This window comes from Formica exsecta, unplaced genomic scaffold (assembly GCF_003651465.1).
Source record: "Formica exsecta isolate Colony F162 unplaced genomic scaffold, ASM365146v1 scaffold352, whole genome shotgun sequence".
Lineage (NCBI taxonomy): Eukaryota > Metazoa > Arthropoda > Insecta > Hymenoptera > Formicidae > Formica > Formica exsecta.
The window spans coordinates 121,568-138,037 of NW_021850773.1; the positions used below are offsets into that span (position 1 = coordinate 121,568).

The following is a 16,470-nucleotide window of genomic DNA, read 5'->3' on the forward strand; positions in this document are numbered from 1 at the left end:
TAGTCAAATATGAATTAATTTCAATATTTATATATTGTATATGTATAATATCATATTTTTTATATCAATTATTATACTTATTTAATATTAAAGCTTAAAAGATTATAAAAATTAATTTATATAATTAATTTTAAAAATGAAAATATAGAAGTAAAGGCAACAAATAGATTATAAATCAATTTCAGAAGAAATTTAGTTCAACAAAATTTAATTAATATAAAATATATATTTAATAACAAAAAACATATATATAAAACCTCATCAAATTAATAATTCTTTCTGTCAAATTTTTCTTGAAAAGAAAAACTTGAATGCAAAAATTTACTGTAACATTAGAATTCCTCTCTTTCGCATATAGAATATAAAAAATTCGACATATTAGCATTAATGACTTTGACAATTTGTCAAAATATAATCCAGGTTAAAGCAAAATTTTACTTCTACATCAGTTTAAAATTAATTCTTAACTGCGGACAAAAATTAAACAATTAAGTAACTATAAAAAAATAATATATAAAATTATTTTTCGCAATTGCAATGATTGTTAAATGTTTTATTATGTCCCCGAGCAGCAAAAGTAACCCTTTTGACATTATTTTTGACGTCATATTACATCAAAATGACGACAAAAAGACTACTTTTGCTACCTGAGTCAGCAATACTCAAGTTAAGTGTTTATGCACATAAGATAAATTAAGCTTATTAATTATATTATTATTAATTTTATTATTGTTATCAATATTATAATATAATATATATAATATAATAACGTTGTACGTTATTTACATACATACATTTTAAATATTTATACATTTTAGCTCTAAGGCATTTTAAACTCATCGCATATATAATAAATTTAAAATTTCGCGCCCAATGAATCTTCGTAACGACGCACACGCCATATCATTATTGACGTTTGCGTGACTGCGATGACAGAAAAGAAAACAAATGTACGAGTTTTCAGAGCAATGAATTGCTGTTGATCACGATTCAATATTTTACTTATCTCGACACAGATGTCAGAATTATCGAGATATGCTTAATGTTTTTCAATATGATAAGAAAGCGTTTTATACATACGTTCTAAGCTTACATATTTTTAACCTTTAATTTTAATAATTTTAACCTTTAAACTTTAACATATATTTGATTGTGCATTTAATTACGTATATTATTAGTAAAATGTCTTCCCATACGACAAAATTGACCGAACAATTGGTTAAAGATTATGCGAATTATGCCAAAGTGGATTGGGACAATCAGGCAAGTGTATCATTTGTTTTCTATTGTTTAAATAATTCTTTTTTTGTTGACCAATTTTAATTAAATAACACGTGTTTGTAGATGAAACATTTCCGTGATATTGTTGAAGATACATTAATACGACTGGAGGAGTTTCAATCAATTGTTACAATGGTTAGCGAGACTCTAGATAGAATACAAGCAACTTATTATTTATCTTATTTAATATTAATCTATATTTTAAACATTGTTCTGTAAGGTGGAAAATGGAAGTGCAGAGTGTATACAGCAGCATCTTCCAAAATTACAATACATGAAGGATGGTATGACAAGTCTTTGTAAAAGAATAGATGCATTGGAGCATGTTGTCGCAATGGCCAATATGAACTTAAATTCATTAGAAGTTGCTGTAGACAAGGCAGAAGCTGAATTAGGCGTATCAGATAGATTATTTGGGATACTAAACCCTTTATCATTTTTCGTAAGTATAATTTAGAAAATATTTCTTTTTGTATAATGTATTTTAAATGATTAAAAAGTTAAATTATATATCTTACACACAAAACTTGCTCTATATATTTTTCTCATATATTAAAATTTATGCAAAAATTCCTGTTGTAAAAATTTGAATTTGATTAGTTCTTTTAATATTTCAGAAAAAAGCTCAAGAACCCATAGTGTTAAGTACAGCGCCAATATATAAATCGCCAGTAATTTACAGATCTGATGACTATTTTCAAAGAGAATAAAATACATATGCATATGAAAAAAGGCTTGGATCATAATATATCTGCTAGTTCAGATTAAATTCAGAAAATAAACTGAAGTAAATCAGTAATATCTAGTTACAACTGTAAATAAAGTTGTTTAAACATTGAATAAATTTGATGGATTTTTATTTTTATGTTGTGCATTAGCTGTTCATCATAAGAATAATAGCCATTTAGTTCATAAGATTTTAGACATGTCTGTTTTTCACCACCAATGTAATTGTCACTTATACAATGATATTATTTTGTTTTTATATTTCTAGATTGCAAAGAGATGTTATAAAAAGATTATTTTGATTTCTCGTCTTCCAAATTTCCCAAAAATGCATCTCAATTCTCTTACACCCTGTATAAAGTATAAAATATCATATACAATTTACAGTTTTCAGAAATAAGAACATGCAATTTCTAAAAATAAGAATGCATTTGTTTTTATTGATAATATTATTATGTTGTATATACTATTATCTCCTTTTATAAAGCTATATTGTCTCTCTCTCTCTCTCTATGTAGAATATTTTAACACGTTGCAGAAGTGCAAGTTTTTAATTGAGCTTTCTTTTCTCCTACAGAACAACTTCCACTTATGCAGTGCCTCCATCTCATAATTTTTCCTATTCCACAAGTGACGCTGCATGTGGACCAATTGCCCCATTGATCCCATATTTTCGGTTTTCTATAGTTTTTTCCTGTCGACATAATTTTTCATGCTAGTTATGCTGATTTCATTTGTATAATATGTGGATCAAATCAAAATCTAATAACTAAATAAAATATCGTCTTTTTATACACAGATATTAGTTATAAATTAATAAAACATTTATAATTTTTTTTGTGTATGAAATGCGATTAGAGAAATAATATTAGATTAATATTAGAGTTTTTAATTCATAAAAGGCTTTATAAAATTTTCTTTCTTTTTTCTTTAAGGGAAACATTTTAATCGCGAGCAGTCTATGGAAGTTTCCACTATCCAATGTTCATAACGATAACTTTCACTCGTTTGTTCTCCAATGGGAGGGCTAAGTTAAAAATTAAAAGAAAACATTTCAACCAAACGCTTCCTATAGAAACTTTTACATTCACCACTCAAACTTTATGGTTATATGAAACTTCCTTTCACCAGTTATCCTCAAATATGGGTCAAATCAAATTTTACCGACTAGAGAGACTATAATCGATTAAGAACAGCCTTCTTGAATAAAAATAGATATATAAAGAAAAAAAAGAAGAAAATGAGTCGAGATAAAAGAACTTTTACTGTTAATATCGGCAAGAATTTCCACATAAAAATTGCAAAAAGGAAAAAACATTCCAGACGAGCAGACCACAGAAATTTCCAACCGGTCCAAATTTATATGCATTTAATAATCGGTATTGCGAGATGGTAAATCTCGAACCGGTCTTGGAGAAAGCCATGATCGCCAAGTGTACATGGCTCGCGATACCTCGACTTCACGCCTACTCTTGTTTATTTACTATCTCTCGTGTAGTATACGCATGACGCACGTAATATATTTGTAATTGCAATCGAATTACAATCTCTCGCATATTAGATAATCATGCTATTCCGTAAATTTGTTTGACATTATGTAATGACGTGAAATGAGAAGAAAATATCAATCGGGGTAAATTATAGTATAATATAATGTTACAATAAAATCTTGTATTTGTAGTATATAGTTAAAAGTGAAAACTGTATGGACTATTTAAATCTGCCTATTAGAGAGAAATATGCATATCTCTCTCTCTCTCTCTCTTTCTTGTATTATATAAAATTTTTGTGTTGATAAATATACATGTATAAATAAACAACAATTTACTCCAATTATATAAGCATTTTTCCCATGATGCATATAATACATCCCTTATTTTTAATTATGTATATTATATATTTATTAATTATGTTTTTTTCTTTCGATATACATATATACAATTTTATATGTATACAATCGAAACCGTTTACCTGCTCGTTTTATCTGTTTCCGAATGTTGTTATCTTCATCGTTGATACGGCGATCTGTATTATAGTTTTTATGTCGGAGTCTATTCAATTTTACCTCCAGATTGTTTTTGATATCCTTTTCTAAAAGAGTGGGATTAATATTTGACGATATTTTGTCATTTTCCAGAGTGGCTTCCTTGAATGCTAAAATTGAAAGATCCTTTCATTATAAAAAAGTGACAACGAGATATATGTCTTCGAGATATAAGTATATCTTTTTTCTTAGCAATCACCCATAAAAAACAAGAATATAATAAAATGAGCTGAAATTAATTGAATTCTATTCATATTGATATAACTTTTTGTATTATCAATTTTATTGTGTATAAAATTATCACATCAAAGTTTGCTCATATCATTTTATTTAATCCGTACATAATAATCTGAAGTTTTCAACGAATAAAAGGCTATATTGAGGGAGAGAGAGAAAGAGCTATTATATATACTGTTGTTATAAAATATAGCCATATATTAAGTGAAAGATTATTTTTTTCTCTCTCTTTTTTCCTCAATATCTTATTAATTTATTTAAATATATCACTATATATATAATATTTAAATTTCTCATAAATATACACATTAGATATATTAAACATACAAATATATATGTACGTCTTTTAATTTTGCTTTGCAAATAAATATTTTAATTTCCATTGTCAATAAGCGCAATCTAATTTTTTAAAAATAAATGGAAATATACAGATTAGCAATAAAATGAGAGCTTACAACTTGAGAATTTTTTATTCATACACAACATTTTTAAGACCATTAAAATATACTTTTTCTATAACAATATAATGTTGGTAAATATTTTATTGTTCACCTTTATGCAGATCAAGATTTGATCCCGAACCAACCGAGAAAACTTTTGGTATCGCAATCCTTGAGACGACAACTTTTCAATTGCGCCTTTTTGAGACCTTCGATGCAATCTTTAGACAAACAATGACGCCAACGAACTTGTCGTCCTTGTCCGCAAGTCACGCTGCATGTGCTCCAATTACTCCAATCGTCCCACGCTTCCAAATCTGCAATGAAAAAAGTGAAAGGAAATAGAATTTATCATCTTTAGCATTGCTTTATTTCGATTTTATATGCAAACGCTGCAGAGAAAACGATGAATTAAAATACGAACCGATTAGTATTCATCATCTTTCAAAGATATAAATTTCAAAGATTGAGCAATATAATCGATTTTATGCCAAAATAAATTTCTTCCTGCTCATTTCAAATCGATCACTTTTTTTGCAGTGTATGTTCTATCGCTTATAAGTCAATGTATTTTATCTCACCTGCATCTTTATCGGTCGGTTCGATGTCTCTTGCGACAATATCGCGTTTCCTCTCCGTTAATCGCGATTTTGTTGTCGCGATAACATCTCGTTGCATCTCGTTAAATTTACGATGTCTCATGGGACGTGCACAAAAATTGCGCTCGTAACCGAGCAACTTTCGCTGGTGCATTCTACTAGCGTTCGTGCGAAAGCACAGCGAATCTCTCTTTGCATTTTTGCAATAACATTGTCGCATCAACTTTTTGATTTTTATCTTTATAAAAGACAAAATATTAGCATGAAAAATATTTGGGATGTAAAATGTACATAGAAATCGAAATCTCTGTCTTAAAATTGAAATATATACGCGCGTAAATTTGCACTTCCTATTTCGCGAACCTGTTCAGAGCTATTTGCCGTAAATTCGATGGGACGATGACACAATCGCGAATAAATGTCAAAATAATGACTTCTTTCATTGCTGAAATACATCAAACTATTGAATAAATCATTGACAAGTGTTCTACGCTGAGGTGAGAATATTTATTCCTCTTTTACGACATGACTAAGAAATTGATTTCTTGCGGTATGCAAAACGACGAGATGATGTCCGTGCTTTGCAATCATCCATAGAAGAATAAAGAAATTTACAAGTTTATTACAATAACGTTTTGCATATCGTAATATATACGGATAATAGCTTTTCAATGGCGTATAACCTCGCAATTTTACCTTCGAGATTCATTATTCAAATGAGCAATTGATAAAATTACGTCCTTTTTCGGCGCGTTAATCGCAAATGTTTTCACGGTATAAAGTTTTGGAAATGTGAATACTTCATAAATCATGCATCCAAAGTAAATATTATATAGTAATATTAATGTAAATAATATTTGCATATCATATATTGGATAAAAAAAGTTCTCACACGATTACAGACACATATATAAGAATCGATGACCAAATTTTGTCTAAGTTCACAGTAGTGAAGTCTTGATAATATTGATCCGCGTCTCCATCTTTTATAATCAAACAAAAATCAGAGCGGCCAGATAAATATTTTTGCGAACATGATGAAAAATATAAATTGTTGTAAATAAAAACACTCAAAGTCATTTTCGCACAACACTATACACACAACACTATTCTTCTTTTTTTATTTCAAAAAGTTTTTAGATTATTGCTCAAGTTTCGTCACTGTATTACAATTTAATTACTATTCAAAATAATTTTTAATCACATTTTTAAAATAATATAGTAACTAGTATGTTTGCATAAACAATTGCAATTGTTTCTGAAATTTCAAAAAGGTACATATTTTCCCTAAGGTTTTGTCATCGGCAAAATTTTATCATCGATTCTTATATATGCCTGTAATCGTGAGAAAATATTTCTTTAATTAAATCATGATAATTAAATCTAAATATTTAAATTAATAAAATTTATATAAAATAGCATATTAACAATTTTGTCATAGAAAATATATACAATATAATGGCAATAAAAGTATAAAATATTATATCAATTTCTACTGAAAAGTATATTATAAAAATTATAAATTGGGCAAGCAATTTTTACATATTTCTGCAAGTAATTCATGTATCATATACATGTATCATATACATATCAATGTATCATATACATAAGATATATTTTCTTATGAATATCTTAAAATATGAATCTGTATATACTATGTCTGTATATATTATATATAGTTGGTTAGATATGTATCTGGTTGGTAATATTTTGCTATTATCTGTTTTATATATACACTTTGACGATTCATAATTGTATTTCCAATTTACAATCATATATCAAAAAAATTTGTTAATAGTATAAAAATATACTACTAATAATTACATTTGGCTTATATTCTAATTTAAAGATATAAAGCATAAATTAGTTGTTAGTAAAATATATATGCCTATAAAATATTAAAATTTAATATACTAGTCGAGAATATACGAACAGTATGTTTTGACTAAAAACAAATAGTAATTTTGCAAAGATATGCAAAAAATCCGATTTTGATTGTTCGTGAATTATATAATTTGTACATGTTTACAAATTTTAATATTGATAGATTTCTATCAATGAGAAGCATTGTACTAATATACCATAAATATAAAATAATTACAGCCTAAAGAAAGCTTTATGCGCCCGGCCATTCGGTATTTGACCTTGCAATCTTAATCTGCGAACAGCTTCTCTCAGATGTTTTGGTTGTAATGGGCCAGTTTCATTTTGAGCGTCCATAACATCTAAAGCTGTGCTTATAGAAATAATTTAGTATCAAATTTTAATAATCAAATGAGAGATATATTTTACATGAAAAAGTCCATACCTTCTTCAACAATTTCGCCAACAAATACTTTGGCGATTCCTGACATAGCTATGACAACATTCTGAGATACTGAACAGCCTGTTATGGTTTGCATAATCTGAAAAAAAAACAAACATTTATTATCAGAATATAATATATACGTTTTTCTAAAAACAAATAGTTGTTTTTATAAATAATAGCTAAAACTAAAAGTGCAATACCCTTTTTATAGCTGCTTTCGGAAATGCTGATCGTCTATACATCTCATATCTGTCCAACTGATCTTCAGTAAAATTGGATACTAATACCCTATAAAAATAAAACTGTAGTTATTAATATATTCTCCAAGCAATATACATATCAAATGTACACTTAAACATCATATACATACTGCATCTTCTCTCGTTCTTCTTCCTCTAACTCTTTCTTGCTTTTCTCTTTACTTTCCCTTCTTTCTTTTGTGACTGGATTTGCGCGAGGTAACATGATATCGTTACCAAATATATCTTCCGCAATGTGTTCTTCCTTTATATCAAGTTTCTGTTTTTCAATTTCCATTTGTTCCGCCACAATTGGGCACATAGAATTTGATCCTGTATTTTCATTTTCTTCTGCATCCGATTGTGACTGAGAACTCATTGCATCGGACTCTGTCTATAATATGTGAAATTAATCTATTTAAAATATATTAAAAAAATATATACAAGTACCACAGAGATTCAATGTTTTTAATAATATTTATACTTTGATTTGTGCACCATCAACATCCATAGCTTCAATATCTTTAGATCCTGAATTTTGTAAAGGACTATTTTTATCATCCTTGTCCTCGATGTCATTATGTTCGCTTTCATCTCCAGAATCTTCTTTCCCAAAAATATTATCCATTATTTACCTGGTTTGAAAAAATATACATGTTAGGAATATACTAGTGCATGTATCGTCAAATACACACATTTACACATATTAAGAACATGTTAATAAATAATATTTTATTAATCAACAATATTATATAGTATTTTAATATATATTTTTTTCTCTATTTAAAATCTTACATAATACTCTTTATTAGTATGAAACATATATTTCGCAATTTAATATTATATATTACAATAGTAAAAAAAGAATAAGTATAAACTATAAATTATTTGGAAAGAATCGGTAGCGAAATAAATTACTCCTATACTGATTTTAGGTTAGTATATTTAATATTTACATTAAACGTAATAAAAACACGAAATTTTATTGTAGCATACCCTAATTTACTATTCACTGAGATAATAAAATGATCTTTCTGTCACTAATATTAATTATGATGCGATATATTTTTCAGCGGGAAACAGTACTCGACAACAACAAACAATATATGACACTATGACAGTACACGACACGGACAGTTATTACCATCGACTATATAGAATAAAGAATAGATCGTTGTTTCGATTGTTGAACTTGCTTCGGCTGCGTTCGTTTGGCGTTCGTCTTGACGTTTGATGGACCAATCGGAGCAAAGATTTCCTTCGAGAATCTTTCTTCGATAAATCTCGAACTGCGATCAGTCACGGAACACATCCTGGCGATTGAAAGTTCGCATTCAAACCGCTCTATATATTTATCGCGATTATTAGTCTAAAGAATCTCGCGCGCGAAAAGTTTCGCGAATATATTTCGTAAAATAACGGATATATTCGTCGTAAAATTATTAAATGTATTATATATGTACGTGTGTGTGTTTATATATATGCAATATATATCGCGATTTCGTCGTATATTTCATCGCATTTATTCTCTCCGATGTTATTCTTGTCGAAGTATGTACAAATTGGTGCACGATTCAGGTATATATCCTTTCGTTTTAATAATTAGCTGCGTTGCTATTATTTTTTGCATTCGCACCATTGAAAAATAAAATGCGAGAATCGCATTGTATTAATAATTTTATTATGTATGTATATTAATTTAATCAATAGCATGAGAAATAAATTCATACATATCTCTCTCTCTCTCTCTCTCTCTCTCTCTCATTCTCTCTATGTCTGTTTTTTTTATATCTAACATATATATATTTTTGGAAACAATACTTTCTTACAACTTGCAACATACTTTTTATCTATTTCTGGCATTGCCTCACACAAGAATGAGCAATTAAATAACATTTATGATTATTCCAATTAGTATAATGTGTGCATCAAATTCATATTTTTTTGCATTATGATTCTCTTTCTCTCTCTCTCTAAATAACTGAGCCGAATTCTAAAACTTAAGCATGCTCGTTACATCGCGATGTTATCGACTATCAACCATATCAAATTCTTCCGCATATCATCCCCGGCAGTCCGTTTAGATCCCGCCGGATAATCACGGAACTCTTTCTCGAGCCGCGCGAATCTTTCATAATATTTCATCGAGGACGGAACATGGCCGACCCGGCCGTAACGGTCGGTCGTTAGTTACGAGAGCGGCCGCGCGGTGGCGCCGGCAAGTCGCGGCGAGACAGGCAGCAGGTGACGGTGTCGCGTCGCGCGACGCCGAGTTATTTGTCAATATTCCGCTCGGGATTTTCGGCGTTCTGCGTGTCTTGCGCGCATGCAAACGCGCCGTGTAAACGTATATCCGCGCGGTTCCGCGTTTCACGGGTGAGTCGCGAACGGTTTTCGCGTCCCGCGTCTGTTGCCGATCGTGTGATACCCGGCGGGCGGGCCGTTTCTCACCTATACGCGCTTCGCAACGAAGTTGCCGTCGAACGAACCGACCGAACGAACGAACGAACGCAACGTAACGGCGGACGTTGCGAACCTGGCCCAGCGAACGAGTTTCGGGAGTGCGCGTATAGTAGTGTAGTAAAAGTAGTAGTAGTAGTACGATACCTGTGTGGCGGCCGTTCACGCGAGTGACGATATCTCCGTCGACACGGCGGGAGAGGGGAGCGGATCACGATACAGTGACGTATCTCGCGGATAATACGCGCCGGAGCAGCCGGGAACGTCGGCGGCGGCGATCGCGATACCTACATCCAGCCACGGAGCGTCCTTCTTCTGCCCACGAATGTGGTCCGCGACCGAGTATTAAGATGTGAGTACATTTGCTTTTGTCGTATACACCACGAGTCTTTCTTTCTCTATTTCTCTTTCTCTGTCTCTTTCGCTCGCGTGCACGGACGGGTTATGGCGAGCGATGGCCCTACGAGGGGGGAAAGGGCTTCGTCGACGGTTACCTTCGCGCGGTTACGCCGCGGCCTCGTCGACGGTATTGTTATAAACACAAACCGGTTCGCTGTGCATGCAGGTTCTCTACACATACATATACATGTATATATACGTATGCGCTTTGTGAATGCGCATATATAAGGTGTCCTGATAATTTTGTACATAGTCTTCTCTCGTGAAAAATTTAAAACGAATTCAGCCTTAATGAAAATGTACTAATCTTTTTAAATTTTACTGATCGAGGTTTTAACAATATATCAAATCTTTCAAATAAAAATTCTCGCGAGAGTAAAGTCTAGAAAAGTGAATTGGATAATATCTCATTATTACTACTAATTCTTTGATAGATCCAAGAAAATCTGTCTCCGTCGATTCTCGGACACCCCGTATACGACGTCGCCTACGCTCGCGCGTGCATGCGCGTCGGTGTAAGTGCGCGCGCCGTTGCTCCATTCGTGTACTCGACACACATGTGTGTTCTCTCTCTCTCTCTTTTTCTCTGTCTATGCCTATGTCTTTCTTTCTTCTATCTCTTTCTCTTTCTCTAGCGCCGCATTTAAGGGGATATACGTGACAGGTACATGCGCGCGTGGAACCGGTCGGCCGACACTTTGGACGCCGCTTTTTGCAAAAGGGCCGATCTACTCCGTCCTCTTGTCCCCTACCTCTCCCCCTGCGCCATTTCTATCCTCCTCTCTTTGTACCCTTCACTTTCCTGTCCGCGGTTTCTTCTTGTCTAATCGCGATTCGCTCTCGCGAAGCGTGCAATTGGAGTAAGATGTGAGAAATAAGAAAGAGTTAAGGTACAAAATTATACAGGAGGGATCAAAGGGATCAACAGAAAAACCGATGTAAAGAATAAACCGGATGATAGTACAGATAGAGACTAGAGAGTATTGCGAGAAAACATATTGTCATTGTCATTGTTTAAAGATAAATACTTGATAAATGTAAAGTATATTGTCGATGTATAAAATATTAAATATGTATCTATAGTCATCTTTATTCATCTCTTAGATGAATCGATTAAATTGAATTTTAATTTTTGATTGTCTTGTATGCAATTGTTCCTAAAATTTTGGCATAAGAAATTACGAATTAATATTCTTTTTTATTATCGGATTATCAAATTTCATCAAAAAAATTTTCTCTGCATTTATTTATTTATTATAATTCAATATCTGAATTAAAAAAAAAAAAAAAAAAAAAAAAAATAAAAAAAATAAAATCACATGAAAAGCCATTTTCGTGATTTGAAGAATTTCGACTAATTATATATATTTATAAATTTTAATATTAATATACTAGAATATATAATTTTTTAACATTTATTTGAACTCATCTGATTTAAAATTTCCGAATATATAATTTAATTATCAACCAAAAAAACTAAAAGTAGCATCATAAATGTATTAAATTTTTATTCAATCCACTTTAATCAATTTGAGTTTTTAAAAACCCGAGAGACGGACGAAAGTTAAGCACGAACCATACGAAAAAGTGCAGCTCTAAACAATGACGTCGACCAAGACAGTTTTCTGCTCGATCTTTGGTCCTTATCGTCGGACCACCCTGGACGCGTATATATCTCGAACGTTGCATCTACCTGTCGACGTATAAGGCGCGTGCTGTCTGGAAGGGTACAAAACTGAAGGTGGACGGTCGTTGGCCGGGAGAGAAACGACCTGAGTCTCGACGTGAGGGAGAGAGCGAGATGGAGAAAGAGAGAAAGAAGGAGCGACAGAGAAAGAACGAGAGAGAGAGAGAGAGAGAGTAAGAGCTGTGTTTTATGCAGCTACGCTCTGCCAATTCTCTCTTCGCGAGCGTTTTCAGAGAGGTGGCGGGATTTTACATTGGTCTACGATGCATTGTTCAATTTGTACTTTAAGATTATGAGCGTGCGATTTATAGAGCTATAATTAATGTAATATATAATTTCGTATCTTTCTCTTTCTCTCTTGTTCGTATAATATGATGTGGCAAATAAATATTTATGGTATTGCGAGTAAAAGGTAAAAGAACGCGAAGATCGGTAAATCAATTCATGTAATCGTTGCATGTTACGTTAGTACGTTATTATGCAAGTACACGTGCACGTTACGTTACCGTATTATTGTAGGCATGATAAGAAAATTATACGCAGTGCTCGGGGTTAGTTTGACCCCTGAAGTACTTCCTATAGTTAAACTACGTTCTCTAGATACATGAAATGCCTGCGCTAATACTACGGGCAAACTGTTTGATTTCGTCAAACTGTAATACAAGCCATTAATATGAACGAGTCATTTAAACGCGAATACCAAGGGAATTTTCGGAGCATGCGCGTTGTAGCAAACAGTTTATTAGTCTTATTTTTGTTTTGATTTATAAGAAAAATAATAAGTTTTATTGAATTATTAAATCTGTTTATTTTTTATATGATATATTCATGTATATTTTTACTATATTTATTATTACATAATATTTAGAAGAAGATATTCAATTAATTATTATTTTTTAGTTCAGAATATTCATGAATAATGATATAGATATAATTAAAAACAATAAGCTTATCTTTATTAATTTATAGTATAGCTTTATATGATATTTTAATTTAAAGTCAAAGAATATATTATATTATAATAATAAAGTATGAACGAATATATTTGCACGCTCAGAAAATTTGCAATAAAATAGTGAACAAATTAAAATTAAAATTAAAATTATTTTAAAATTATTATGCATATATAGCTCTTTACATTTAAATGCGAATCGATATTAGCATCAAGCGGAAAAATTTGATTTGATTCAATTTCTTGTCTCATTATTATACGCGAAGTGCAATCTATTGTGTCAGAGTAATTTATAGTGTTATTAGGAAAAAATCACACATACCACCAGTCGTATTGTTAGCGAAATAATCACGTCTCGCGGTTAGTATTTACTTTCGATTTCGATTCGTCGTATAGCTTGTTTTGACTTACCACTATGCCTTACGCTTCGTCTGCTTCCCCTTATCGATCGTACGTCTGATCTGAGTGTATAAATCATATAAGAAGTGCTTCATTTTTATTGTGAATTATAATAGAATAGAAGATAAGAAAAATGATAAGAGAATTCCATTAAAAATAATATATCGATATTCGATTATAATTACTTCCTTATTTCTAATTTGCAATCATGTCCATGTGGTTATAATCGTTTCTTTTATTCGGAAATATTAATTATAAGTAAAATTTTCTAAATCAGGATCGATATTTTTTCTATGAAAAAGACTACTTGATATTATGATTTGATAATTTCTCGAAGCATGTTATTAATATTAAATTAAATTCAGGGATTTTCTTTATTATACATGTTCTTCACAATGAAAAGAATTAAACTACTACTTAAAATGCTATTCGATTGGTGCATACAAAATGAATATATGCACGTGAATATATTCTTTTGTGCAGCTATTAGCTATATTTAACTTTCGCTCACTAAGCAACAAGGTCGCAATATGAATCATCGGACATCGTCGATTTCTTGAAAACGAGATGGGGAAATTTCATGATATGAGTTTAATCTCTGAAGAAAAGGGTTTCTTAATTTTTGTAAAAGAAGAAATTTGTAATTCATCCTGGATAAAATTAAATTTCCTTATAGAATTTTACTTTTTTAATAAAATATGATTATAATATGACTAAGCCCTTTCGATTCTGACATTTATTATATAATGGATATTAATTTTACTACAAATTATAAAGTATTTTGAAAAGAAACAAAACCAGAATATTTTATATTTTGTACTTACATTATTAGATATATTTTTCTAATACATTATATGAAGATCTATGTACTATGGATATGTTTCCAATATTCTTATAAAATTTTTAACGAAAGCATTATAAAATTGAATATCGAATTATATTAAAAATATGTAATTAAATGTTTTCTCTTAAAAATAATTCAAAAAATTTAAAATAAAGTAGAAATATAAAATAAATAAAATAATGTTTTTTATATTTCTATAAAAATTATTATGTAGAATTCTTATGTAGAATTCTCATACCTTCAACGAAGTTTTTCATAGACATCTTATATTTTTCTGATTATGTATGATTGATTTACTCGATATTGTTTTGTGCATAAAAATTCGAATATATCGCGAAAAAATACGCGTTGTTCCCGTTGCATTGCACATCGTCGATTAATCGATAATATATAACTGGTGCCAGTCCGAAAAGTCAATGCGCGTCGCACACATTCTCCGGTGATGCCGTTCGTATCCGTGTGCGTTGTCCGAGCAAGGCAGCAATTGGCTTCGGAGGTCAACATACCGTTATAGCTGCGCATCGTCGTCTCTATTTCGCGGTCCAGACCGTGCTCGGATGACGACGTCGCTGCCGCCGCCGCAATACGCATGACACAGTGCGTGTGCGCTACATTGCGTTGCACCGGTCTGCATGCGTAGTTGCACGAAAGCGTAATTATCGCGACAATAAACGCGTACGTGCAAAAATTTCCTGTTCAGAAATAATATCGAACAACATGAAAGACAAAGAGAGAAAGAGAAACAAAGATATATATTATAATTTCACATTTATTTTAAGGGAAAAAAAAGAAAAGAAAATTACTTATATAAAATAAATTAAATGATATTCACAGTTTACACGTAATAATGTAGATAATAATGAAGAAACAGCTACTCGGTGTTATTTACTTTATTAAAAATAATTTGCATTAAAAGAAATTGTGACTTTGATATATCGATATTGTTTATCGATAAATATTGATAAAAAATTGTGCAAAGAAAGGAGCGTATTTCTCGATGTCAATATAAAATATTAAGTATGTAAAGTGTTCTTTTTTGCGATAAAAATCGCTTGATTGTGCAAATGCATGTAAAATTCGCGTTATTATAAATCTTATAATTAATATGCAGGTGTGAAGAGGCGACGGAAGTGGAGACGCATCATCAGCAAACGGCAGCTACGACGATGGGCGTCGCTGAGGACGAGACACCGTCTTCCCTGACTTCGTCGCATCCGAACACTAACAATCCCAATCAGGAAGGTGAGTCTGCACAATTTATCGTTTAATCGAGAGTAGCGCAGAATGACGGCGCTTATCACTTCTGATATATCACGTAGATATTTTCGAAAATTTTCCACGCATGTAAGTGTCGCGCGTAGATATCGTTGTGTCTTCTGGATTTTCCCCAACGAATTTTAGATCGTATCTTGAGCACGATGTGGCAAAGAACAAAAATCGTAATGTCGGGGTTGGTCGATTTGCGCCAGCATGCACTCAAGTGCAGCGCTCTCGTGCTGCATAAGAATAAGCGCAAAGAATGAAAGTCACGTTGCTGCTCTGCAGCTGTTCTCGAGTGTGTGTTTTGTCGCTTTTATCCCATCGCGGTATGTATTTTGACCCTTATTCCGTCAATTTTTTATTTTTTTTTTTTTTTATGCGGAGCATTGCTCGCACTTTATCCTATACGATATTACTTTATTTGTGCAATGCGCAAATAAATTGGATTTATAATAAATGCATATCTTATACTTCAAACGAAAACTTTTACAATGTATTTGGAAAGTAAAAATTTTATGAGTAACATAAAATTCTAATAGTATTAAAATTATTTCTTTTGGTATATTTTTTATATTCTATATAATTTTTTTATAAT

At 31.3% G+C, this 16,470-nt stretch overlaps 3 protein-coding genes across 5 annotated transcripts; 1 reads left to right on the forward strand and 2 right to left on the reverse strand.

Moving 5' to 3' along the window:
- Positions 1–866: 866 nt before the first annotated feature.
- LOC115238602 (biogenesis of lysosome-related organelles complex 1 subunit 4) lies at positions 867–2,196 on the forward strand. The gene is made up of 4 exons (XM_029812569.1): positions 867–1,263; positions 1,345–1,416; positions 1,502–1,723; positions 1,899–2,196. The coding sequence occupies exons 1-4, from the start codon at positions 1,183–1,185 to the stop codon at positions 1,989–1,991; spliced, it is 468 nt and encodes a 155-aa protein (XP_029668429.1). The 5' UTR covers positions 867–1,182; the 3' UTR covers positions 1,992–2,196.
- Positions 2,197–2,587: 391 nt separating this feature from the next.
- On the reverse strand, positions 2,588–6,730 carry LOC115238603. Its single transcript, XM_029812570.1, has 5 exons — positions 5,691–6,730; positions 5,310–5,565; positions 4,841–5,045; positions 3,979–4,161; positions 2,588–2,701 (listed from the first exon to the last, which is right to left on the reverse strand). Exons 1-3 carry the CDS (start codon positions 5,781–5,783, stop codon positions 4,852–4,854), a joined length of 543 nt encoding a protein of 180 aa, XP_029668430.1. The 5' UTR covers positions 5,784–6,730; the 3' UTR covers positions 2,588–2,701; positions 3,979–4,161; positions 4,841–4,851.
- A 291-nt stretch (positions 6,731–7,021) lies between these two features.
- LOC115238601 (transcription initiation factor TFIID subunit 11) lies at positions 7,022–10,683 on the reverse strand. Of its 3 annotated transcripts, XM_029812567.1 has the most exons (7): positions 10,482–10,683; positions 9,019–9,187; positions 8,359–8,509; positions 8,006–8,268; positions 7,836–7,923; positions 7,636–7,732; positions 7,022–7,558 (listed from the first exon to the last, which is right to left on the reverse strand). In XM_029812567.1, the coding sequence occupies exons 3-7, from the start codon at positions 8,500–8,502 to the stop codon at positions 7,425–7,427; spliced, it is 726 nt and encodes a 241-aa protein (XP_029668427.1). In that variant the 5' UTR covers positions 8,503–8,509; positions 9,019–9,187; positions 10,482–10,683; the 3' UTR covers positions 7,022–7,424. The 3 variants fall into 3 exon arrangements, with proteins under 3 accessions (XP_029668427.1, XP_029668428.1, XP_029668426.1); XM_029812568.1 differs by lacking the exon at positions 9,019–9,187; XM_029812566.1 differs by lacking the exon at positions 10,482–10,683 and having other exon boundaries at positions 8,871–9,019.
- Between the last annotated feature and the right edge of the window lie 5,787 nt (positions 10,684–16,470).

Bases quoted from the DNA above. Each gene is read 5' to 3' on its own strand.
- LOC115238602 (XM_029812569.1), top strand. From the start codon at position 1,183: ATGTCTTCCCATACGACAAAATTGACCGAACAATTGGTTAAAGATTAT. The intron at 1,264-1,344 runs GCAAGTGTATCA...ACGTGTTTGTAG, and splicing joins AAGTGGATTGGGACAATCAG to ATGAAACATTTCCGTGATAT. The intron at 1,724-1,898 runs GTAAGTATAATT...TTAATATTTCAG, and splicing joins TAAACCCTTTATCATTTTTC to AAAAAAGCTCAAGAACCCAT.
- LOC115238603 (XM_029812570.1), bottom strand. From the start codon at position 5,783: ATGTATTTCAGCAATGAAAGAAGTCATTATTTTGACATTTATTCGCGA. The intron at 5,566-5,690 runs GTTCGCGAAATA...TCTTTTATAAAG, and splicing joins CGGCAAATAGCTCTGAACAG to ATAAAAATCAAAAAGTTGAT. The intron at 5,046-5,309 runs GTGAGATAAAAT...TTTTCATTGCAG, and splicing joins ACCGACCGATAAAGATGCAG to ATTTGGAAGCGTGGGACGAT.
- LOC115238601 (XM_029812568.1), bottom strand. From the start codon at position 8,502: ATGGATAATATTTTTGGGAAAGAAGATTCTGGAGATGAAAGCGAACAT. The intron at 7,733-7,835 runs GTATTGCACTTT...TTTTTTTTTCAG, and splicing joins CGAAAGCAGCTATAAAAAGG to ATTATGCAAACCATAACAGG. The intron at 7,559-7,635 runs GTATGGACTTTT...CTATAAGCACAG, and splicing joins TGGCGAAATTGTTGAAGAAG to CTTTAGATGTTATGGACGCT.